A 10271-nucleotide genomic window follows, 5' to 3' on the forward strand; every position below is an offset into this window, starting at 1 on the left:
ACAAGAAACAGGAAGAGGATCACGCCCCAAAAACTCTAACTTAAGAGTCCGCTTTCTAGATATGACTGATGTGTTTTAGACAGAAGTGCAATATCAAATTAACAAGCGAAAGGCAGCGATAGACACTGAATATTTCACAGTCGCTGTGGCTGCTGAAGTGCACTTAGATGTTCACTAATTCAATATATTCTTGCAGACCTGTGTAACAAACCGTTTCCTGGGATGGTTTTAACTTATCCATTATAAAAGACCGGAGCTGTTCCTCAAAGCCGGGTCTGTTCTCTGACCTTCATCCCCTTTGATTCCATCAAATATGGATGCGCTGGCGGAGGAAGTAAATGGGCGCACTCACCTAAACAGGCCACAGTTTTACCAGTGGGTGTAACTGTCTGTCTGTCTGTCTGTCTGTCTGTCTGTCTGTCTGTCTGTCTGTCTGTCTGTCTGTCTGTCTGTGTCTGTCTGTCTGTCTGTCTGTCTGTCTGTCTGCCTGCCTGCCTGCCTGTCTGTCTGTCTGTCTGTCTGCTGGAGTTTCAAACCTACCGTGATGTTGTGAGTCGCTTCGACCACGCTGCCATCATCCAGGTAATGGGTTTCAGTGTAGTTACTCGCAAACAGTCCCCTGGAAGACACAAAGAAAAACAGCCGACACTCAAAAAACATAAAAATCAATCAAAACGTCTTTAGTAATTTCACCGCAGCGCGACGAGTACAATAGGAATCAGCAAAGTCTGACGCGAGGCGGTTTGAATCATCGTCAGAACAGAGCAGCTGGACGCGCTGGCGAGAAAAGCTCCTCCATTAAGTTCTATTAAATCGCTTTCACGGCACACGCGACGCGTGAAAAGGCCTCATTCCAAAGCGATCCGTCACTCATCGGAGCCAAACCTCTTCCCTTTAACCGACGGGAGTCAGTGGCTCTGATGTTAGAAAGTGACGCTTGCATCTAGGAGGCGTCAGGAATCTGTCAGTGGAGCTCTGATCAGACCCGTCCGTGGGCTCATCCACGCTCTTGCTTTGTGCCGTGGCTTCAGGCCACTTTTTTTTTGCAACTGTCACGCTCGTGAAGACTCTCGACCATCTTCCAAGAACAGCGTCTGCTCGAAGGAGTTCAAGACATGAAGCTCCACACTGCACCATCGCAGGACGTCACCCCCTGAGCTCATCGGACCCCAACCGGGCTGATGATCACAACACGAGCATGTGTTTGCGTTCGTGATTTGTCAAAGGAGGACGCGAGCGTCACGTTGCGCCGTACGCGTGCGCGACGCGACCGGACGCCGGCAGATGAGGAGCCAACCTCTGCGAACAGCTGGATTCTCTTACGGACCTCAGCGCCGGCGGCCCAGCTGGGAGCGTCAGCTGCAACAACCCGGGGAGGGCGTTATTGTGTTTGGGAGCCGTCGGCGTGACGTGAGACAGCTTCTCCGCGGGGCCAAAGAACTGCCAGCAATCACCGGATCAAAGCGGGGCCACGGAGGAGGACAGCCAAGTACAATGATGTGTTCCTCGGCCTTAATTAGGTCTGCGCTCACGGTCGGACGCGCGGTCCACGAGCGCATGTGTCTGCCTTCGGCTGCAGAGGAACATGCTGCAGACGCCCATGTGTCGTCCACATGCTACATCACTCTGTGAGTTTCAATACGTGAACGTGTTCAATGTCTGAGGGCACCGAGGGCCACACAGCCAAACGCATGATGAACTAGGATTTTATGTGATGTCGCCAACCCCTGCTTTTGAAGTCGTCCTTCGAAGCGACTGTCTGAAATGTCAGAGCGTCCTTGAACGCACCAGCAGCGAGACCTACATGTGCTCAAAGACAACCTGTTCACCGCTGCATGGAGCCGCTCTGCATCGGCCCCAGTGGAAAGTCTTCATCAGCAGTTTGTTCTTTGTTTTTTCTACCAATCTGCCACCGGTGCCCATGAGAGGAGCATCGCTTCACTGACAGAGGCCTCAGACGCCACAACAAGCTGCTGCAGGCGCTGCTCTGTATCTGACAGACAGGTAAAAGAGCCATAATTAAATTACTGTGTTTACATCTTGTCATCAAGTCCCCGGGCCAGAAAAATGACTTTTCAGAGGAGATTCTTTGAGAAAAAACTCACTCAAATCATCCTGGCAGCAGAAAAGCCAACAAAGCCACTTCAAGCCAATCCCCTGCTAATGCCCAGCACTAAATGCCACTTCTGCATTGCATTATCATAATTTCCTCTGCTGTATCTCTGCTTAACATCTGTCTGTCTTCACCTAGGGGAAATAACACCAGCATGTCTTATCTAAATGGAATAAATTCTCACTCAGAGATAAATGTCATGACTAATAATTTCAACATATTTCCCATTGTGAACTAACCTAACCTTGGAAAATGAATCTCTTTGGTGATTTATCAGCGAGGTGCATCTTTCTTTTCGCTGTCATCATTGTTTGCGCGTAAGTGGAGACGCGTGCGCGGGACACATTATTTGCATCCGACTTGATGAACCGCATTTAGGAGCTGATTAATCAATGTGAAAAGGAGGTCGCAGATGAAAAGCTGTCGAACATTCCACCGTCAGTCAAGCTGGAGGGAAAGAAATAGCATTTCAGCTTTTCTATGCTAATGCAACATTGATTTGCTATTGACTCGGGCGCGCGAGCGCAGAGAAAACACGAGACGTGATTATGGAAAATAAGCGAAGGCTGAAGAACGAGAAAAAAAAGCCCCGAGCTGCAGCGCGTACGGTTCAAACCGCCTGCGATGCTTTCATTCCTACTTTAAGAGATTATGATTATGAGATTATAAAGGTTCACTGCACAAAGAGGATATTTGTAAGTGAGTGACGATGAAAGTCAAGTGGAGGCTATCGTTAGCCTTTTTGAAACACAAGCCGGATCAATTTGCAACGGTTTCCAAGTCACAGGTTCCACCATGCAGTGAAGAGGGGCAGCCGCTCAGACACAGATCCCACAGTCAACCACGGTGGATGAGAAGCTCGCTTCAGGCCCTCTGGAGGTCGAGGAGCTCCGGAGCGAAAGATATTCAGAGCAGATGTAAATATAAACATTTAGAGCAGATGAAATCATCATCAAAGACGTACGTTTCTTGTAAAACTCAATCTAGGAGCTGCAATTAGTCCATTACGTTTCAGCGGAGAGACTCGTGAGGCAATGTGGTAGTAATAATGTCCCTGTGCTTTTATGTGGCAGGAGCCCAGCTTCGCTTGGAAAAAGCGGGATCATGTGCAGGAAAACCTAGCATAGCGCAAGCCCCCCGAGCCAGAAAAACCTTGTCTCAGTGTTAGAAGGCGGGTTTTTTTTCCAGCAGGAGGGGAAGAGGGCCAGTCTTCCTGGCTGTGATCTGTCTGACATCAGGCAGCGTCGCAGGCCGGTGCCAAGTGGAGCAGAGAAGCAGAAATCCCCCTGCTCAGCCCGAGCTCAGCGCAACTCCCAGTCTTCACAAAGCATGTCATGAACAGAGGCCTCGGAGCGTGCCAGCCGACGGGGGGGAGGGGGGGGGGGGGGGGGGGGTTCAGGGCAGATGGTTTTGACTCTATTTACGTATCAGCTGCCATGTTGAGCAGCGATCTGACACGCGGCCTCAGCGGAGCCCGGCTCCGGGAGCGGCGGCGGAGGCGAAAACCTGGCGCTCGGCCTGAAGTCAGGAGCAAGATGGAGTTTCACGAAGGGTTCAAAGGTCAAATGATCGGTCAAAGAGACGATCGGTGAGTGACACGGGCACACAGACGTCCCATGGAATCAATGAAGCGTCGTCTCTGTGCGAGGTCTGCATGATGGATGGTGATTACACAGGGAAGGACCCACAGCCCCTTAGGATTCGATAAGATCACACACACACACACACACACACACACACACACACACACACACACACACCCAAACACGCACACACACACACGCAAGTCTGAGCGACAGTCAAAAATGGAAGATGAGGTCTCGCAGCTTGTTCAGCATCTGAATGATCCGCTACAACGACAGATAAGAAGAAGAAGTGGCCCAAGGAAGGTTTGTGCCGCTCCATGCATTTCCATGAAGCGGCATTAACACTGAACAGGAAGCGGTGAAGTGGTGCGACGGCGCTTCGAGCCGGCTCTGTCAGGATCCTGGGCTGGCTCTGCCAGCCATTCTGTTTGTTTTCTTTTTTCGTCCTGGACCACGCCTTCTCCCTCACTAGGACACACCTCAGCTCTGGACCATCCCCACTCCCTCTCCTTTCCCCTGTAGACAGTAATCAGTTCAATTTGCCACACCTGCACTTGCCCTCGGGATCCCTTCAAAGACTCCTGCAGCACAGCACTCTGGGCTGGGTCATTTCCATATACCACTTCCATACACCACTGTCATACGCTGTGATACGCCACTCTGTCCTTGTTTCACCATGCCGTTCGTGTCAGGTTGGTCCATGTATTAGTTAGTCTCGCTGCCATGTCATGTTTGAGTTAGCCTTGTTGCCATGCCATGTCTGAGTTAGCCTTGTTGCCATGTCATGTTTGAGTTAGCCTTGTTGCCATGTCATGTCTGAGTTTAGCCGTGTTACCATGCCATGTCTGAGTTAGTCTTGTTGCCATGCCATGTTTGAGTTAGCCGTGTTGCCATGCCATGTTTGAGTTAGCCGTGTTGCCATGCCATGTTTGAGTTAGCCTTGTTGCCATGTCATGTCTGAGTTTAGCCGTGTTACCATGCCATGTCTGAGTTAGTCTTGTTGCCATGCCATGTTTGAGTTAGCCGTGTTGCCATGCCATGTTTGAGTTAGCCGTGTTGCCATGCCATGTTTGAGTTAGCCGTGTTGCCATGCCAGGCCTTAGTTAGCCCGGTTGCCGTGCCGTGTGTTCGATTTACCATGTTTTAGTTTCTCGCCATAGTAGTGTGTTTTTGTTTCCTAGGCCTGTTAAATTTGCCCTGTGTGTGTGTGGGGCTAGCCCCTGCCGTATTGTTTTTTCTAAGGGAGTGTTTTGTGTTTCACGGGTTGGGGGTATTGAACTTAAAATAAACGGTTTAAAATGTATGCCTGGTCCTCACGGCTCTCTGACTTGGCCCAGAACGACTCCTATGATCCGCCATCTTGCGTGGCGGATCATGACAGAATGACCCAGCCACAAACGGGCCCAGTCAGAGCAGGCCAAGGAACCCAAGTTATTGGGACTCTGTATAGACTCCTTGCCACGATCCCGGGGTTGCCCAATGTACAGGCCCAGCAGTCCACACTGGACTGGGCTAGGGAGGTGTGTTCGGCCACACCCTGGCTGAAAGACTGCGAGGGCTTTAGAGGAGTCGAGCAGCTTATGGCTCTGTTGGAGGACTCGACAGCGCCACGTCCTGCCTCATGCCCCGCTGCAGCGCCACGTCCTGCCTCATGCCCCGCTGCAGCGCCACGTCCTGCCTCATGCCCCGCTGCAGCGCCACGTCCTGCCTCATGCCCCGCTGCAGCGCCACGTCCTGCCTCATGCCCCGCTGCAGCGCCACGTCCTGCCTCATGCCCCGCTGCAGCGCCACGTCCTGCCTCATGCCCCGCTGCAGCGCCACGTCCTGCCTCATGCCCCGCTGCAGCGCCACGTCCTGCCTCATGCCCCGCTGCAGCGCCACGTCCTGCCTCATGCCCCGCTGCAGCGCCACGTCCTGCCTCATGCCCCGCTGCAGCCACCTCTGCACCTGTCCCTCAGTTGGTCCCTGCCTCTGCGGTCCGGTTCACACCAGCCCCAGGTCTTGCCGCTGCATTAGGTCCGTGTCCTGCCTCAGTCACAACACCCGCTTCAGTGTCTGCCATGGCATCTGCCCCAAGTTGGGTCCCGGTGTTTGTGTTGGCCCCGGCTCGACCCCGCCGCCACTCCAGGAGGGAGCTATTGGCGGCAGACAAGTGGCAATGGGAGGTGGCCTTCCATCTATCCACCTCCTTGGGACTATTGGATTTTATCCCTGAGACCATTGAGACTCGCCCAGACCCCGCGTCTGCCTCGCTTCCTGGTGGTGGTCGGGAGGAGACCACGCACGCCTCGCTTCCTGGTGGTGGTCGGGAGGAGACCACGCACGCCTCCCTTCCTGGTGGTGGTCGGGAGGAGACCACGCACGCCTCGCTTCCTGGTGGTGGTCGGGAGGAGACCACGCACGCCTCGCTTCCTGGTGGTGGTCGGGAGGAGACCACGCACGCCTCGCTTCCTGGTGGTGGTCGGGAGGAGACCACGCACGCCTCGCTTCCTGGTGGTGGTCGGGAGGAGACCACGCACGCCTCGCTTCCTGGTGGTCGGGAGGAGACCACGCACGCCTCGCTTCCTGGTGGTGGTCGGGAGGAGACCACGCACGCCTCGCTTCCTGGTAGTGGTCGGCCGCCTCGGTGGGTCCGCCTCCGGCGTCGACGGCCGCCTCGGTGGGTCCGCCTCCGGCGTCGACGGCCGCCTCGGTGGGTCCGCCTCCGGCGTCGACGGCCGCCTCGGTGGGTCCGCCTCCGGCGTCGACGGCCGCCTCGGTGGGTCCGCCTCCGGCGTCGACGGCCGCCTCGGTGGGTCCGCCTCCGGCGTCGACGGCCGCCTCGGTGGGTCCGCCTCCGGCGTCGACGGCCGCCTCGGTGGGTCCGCCTCCGGCGACGACGGCCGCCTTGGTATAGTTCACGTCCAAGCGGCTCCCCGGGAGAGGGGGCCGAGCCAAGTTCACGTCCAAGCGGCTCCCCGGGAGAGGGGGCCGAGCCAAGTTCACGTCCAAGCGGCTCCCCGGGAGAGGGGGCCGAGCCAAGTTCACGTCCAAGAGGCTCCCCGGGAGAGGGGGCCGAGCCAAGTTCACGTCCAAGAGGCTCCCCGGGAGAGGGGGCCGAGCCGAGTTCACGTACCCGGAGGTGACTGGTCTCTTGTTTGACCCTCCGGCCATCCGCCCACCGCCCGCCCGGCTTGGGTCTGGGCCCTGGCCCTCCTGCCGTCCTCCCTCCACCCGCCCTGCTCGGCCTTGACGGGGGGGGACTCGTATTGGGCCATCTGGAATCTGGCCCTTAAGGGGGGGGCTGTGTCAGGATCCTGGGCTGGCTCTGCCAGCCATTCTGTTTTTTTTTTTTTCGTCCTGGACCACGCCTTCTCCCTCACTAGGACACACCTCAGCTCTGGACCATCCCCACTCCCTCTCCTTTCCCCTGTAGACAGTAATCAGTTCAATTTGCCACACCTGCACTTGCCCTCGGGATCCCTTCAAAGACTCCTGCAGCACAGCACTCTGGGCTGGGTCATTTCCATATACCACTTCCATACACCACTGTCATACGCTGTGATACGCCACTCTGTCCTTGTTTCACCATGCCGTTCGTGTCAGGTTGGTCCATGTATTAGTTAGTCTCGCTGCCATGTCATGTTTGAGTTAGCCTTGTTGCCATGCCATGTCTGAGTTAGCCTTGTTGCCATGCCATGTCTGAGTTAGCCTTGTTGCCATGTCATGTTTGAGTTAGTCTTGTTGCCATGCCATGTTTGAGTTAGCCGTGTTGCCATGCCATGTTTGAGTTAGCCTTGTTGCCATGTCATGTCTGAGTTTAGCCGTGTTACCATGCCATGTTTGAGTTAGCCTTGTTGCCATGTCATGTCTGAGTTTAGCCGTGTTACCATGCCATGTCTGAGTTAGTCTTGTTGCCATGCCATGTTTGAGTTAGCCGTGTTGCCATGCCATGTTTGAGTTAGCCGTGTTGCCATGCCAGGCCTTAGTTAGCCCGGTTGCCGTGCCGTGTGTTCGATTTACCATGTTTTAGTTTCTCGCCATAGTAGTGTGTTTTTGTTTCCTAGGCCTGTTAAATTTGCCGTGTGTGTGTGTGGGGCTAGCCCCTGCCGTATTGTTTTTTCTAAGGGAGTGTTTTGTGTTTCACGGGTTGGGGGTATTGAACTTAAAATAAACGGTTTAAAATGTATGCCTGGTCCTCACGGCTCTCTGACTTGGCCCAGAACGACTCCTATGATCCGCCATCTTGCGTGGCGGATCATGACAGGCTCACCACATCACGGGAGCACTGGAAGCATGAGGACGACCTAATAGGGTCCGAACCACATCTCAGAACTGCTCCGAGAGCCTTAAAAGCACCACAAATAGATCATCTGCAAGAAAAGTGCACCTTCGAGCTCCGCGACAGGTCATTGTGTTGCTCATGATCACACATGACTGAGCACAGACAGTTTAAAAGCTGATGAGTAATATTAAAATGGCTGAAAAAACAAGGTGGGTGTGTGCGACGCCGTTATCTGGAATGAATTAATTATTACGCGAGCGTGACACGTGTGTTGCTCCTCGCACGCGCGCAGCACAGACTGTGTTTGTGTTGCGCTCCACACGCGGCGGCCTCGTGCCTTATAGATCACGCCACGCGTGCTTTTCTCTCGCCGCTATCGGGGAAACCACACGAGCGGCCGCCTGATAAACCGCTTAATCGCCCGCGGCGCAGCCGAAATTGGAAAATCCGAAAGGAGCATTTTGCAAACTTTGCAACTAAATTGAAAAAAAAGGGTTTCAATGCATTTGTTTACAATTCAGTGGATTTATTAAAAACCCACAACATTACATAAGAAAAACAAAGATTAATAATAACACACTTTGAGTGTAAGTTTTTCACACGCATCCCAGTCACTCGGCACCAGCATCAGTAAATAATAGATAAAAGCAACAAAATCCCTCATTATTGGCTGATATTCAAGTCTTCCTCTGGAAGAAAATCAGAAATATTGAAAGCCCACAGATGGAAATTGACTGGATTTAATTTACATTTCCCTCTGTGGATACTTCCAAGATGAAACAATCAGCACTACGTGCAACTAATTGCAGGCACGCGTGGTCCTTTCTTCCCATTTTCTCCCCGTTTCCTGTGTGCTTTGCGTCTTTCCTCCGTCATCGCGCTGGTTGAGAGCAGGTGAATGCAGAGTCATTCTCCAGGACGGGCCGCGCTAATGCAACAGCATTCACTTTGCACGTTAATTCCGAATGCTGTGCGAAGAACTAGCCCAAGGCCCAACGCTCATGCATCCATATTCACAGCAACCTCGCGCTGGAACTAATGAGCAACAGGGGAACTTCAAACAGCCGGGCCTATCAGGGTTTTTCACAAGGTAAACGCATTTACAAAAAGCAGCATTTTAATTAATTAAACCTGTCTGCGTGTGGCCTCATCAGGTCTCCCTCAACCTCGCGTTCCTCTGTGAAATCAAACAATTAGGGGCTGAATGCAAATGCTCTCTCCCCCGGTGCCTTCGGTTCCTCTGATTGTGTCAGCGCGGGAGACGTCCTCCCTCTTTCTAGTCACGTCTGATGATGACGCATTGGGCGTTTCGTGCACGCTGACCCAGAAGGCCACAGGATTAATGCATCGTTAGGATCCTCACACAGGTGTGGTTTCACACACACACCCCTCCTCTGCTGTAGGCGTCATGTATCAACGCTCGTCTAGTCGTTGAGGCCTCCATGACCCCTCGCTTGGAAGCTCCGTTTGCGCTGATCCCACTGGGTCCCAGCGTCCCAGGGCCCACAGACGCTCATGTTGTTGTTGGCAGCGGCCTCCTGCCCCCGGATCTGGAGGGATTAGGTGAGTTTGAGTTAGGGGCCGACCCAAGCGGACCCTCCTGTGTCTGGAATTATTGGATGTTGCTGACGGCAAGAAAAACAGGAGGAGGGAGGCACATGGAGGCAGGTAGAGAGAAGAAGGAGCTGCGCCCTCGCTTTCCCTCGCACGTCGCTCCGGCCGGACGAGAGCCCAGACCCGGCCCGGCCCGAGGCGGCCCGGCCCGCTGACGGATGAGCACGCGCGGCTTCTCCTCAGCGCTGACCCCCACGCGCAGGGAGGGCCGGTCGCCGCGAGGTCAGAGCACTGTGAGAACGGGACGCGAAGGCGCATTCCTTCACGGCCGCACATCTATTTGTCTGTTTGTCAGCGGGAGGATGGAGGCCAGGACTGCGAGCGGCGAGTCATTATCTTTATGGCCAGCAGCCGCAGAGGTCAAAAACTTCCCTTTGGCACCCCGGGGTCTTGAGAAAGTGAGATTTCACCCGAATTTATGATCAGCGTTGGCTTTAAATAGGTGAAAGGGAAAAACGCAGACAGGAGGAAATACACGGCGCACAAAGGGGAGATAAAGGCAGATTTCATCGTGAAACCTTCCTCTAAAAACAACATTTGCATGTCATCAAAGGCATTTGGAGTCTTTTCCAGCATTTCACAGTCAAAGGCTCGTGTCACACGCAGACGCTGCGTCTTGCAGACGCACAAATCAAAGACCCAGACGAAACAGGACCGTGTTTACACCCTCAGAGCTGCATTTCAGCAATACACC

The 10271-nt window shown here is 54.0% G+C and overlaps 1 protein-coding gene across 1 annotated transcript in view; it reads right to left on the reverse strand.

Annotated features, from left to right (window-relative positions):
• Positions 1-10271, reverse strand: part of LOC114845872 (disintegrin and metalloproteinase domain-containing protein 12-like) — a 39560-nt gene that overhangs the window by 19605 nt on the left and 9684 nt on the right. Inside the window, exon 4 of the mRNA XM_029134427.3 lies at positions 541-619. Coding sequence (XP_028990260.1) covers positions 541-619 — 79 coding nt within the window. The remainder of the gene's footprint in view (positions 1-540; positions 620-10271) is intronic.

Source organism: Betta splendens, chromosome 19 (assembly GCF_900634795.4).
Source record: "Betta splendens chromosome 19, fBetSpl5.4, whole genome shotgun sequence".
Taxonomy (NCBI): Eukaryota; Metazoa; Chordata; class Actinopteri; order Anabantiformes; family Osphronemidae; genus Betta; species Betta splendens.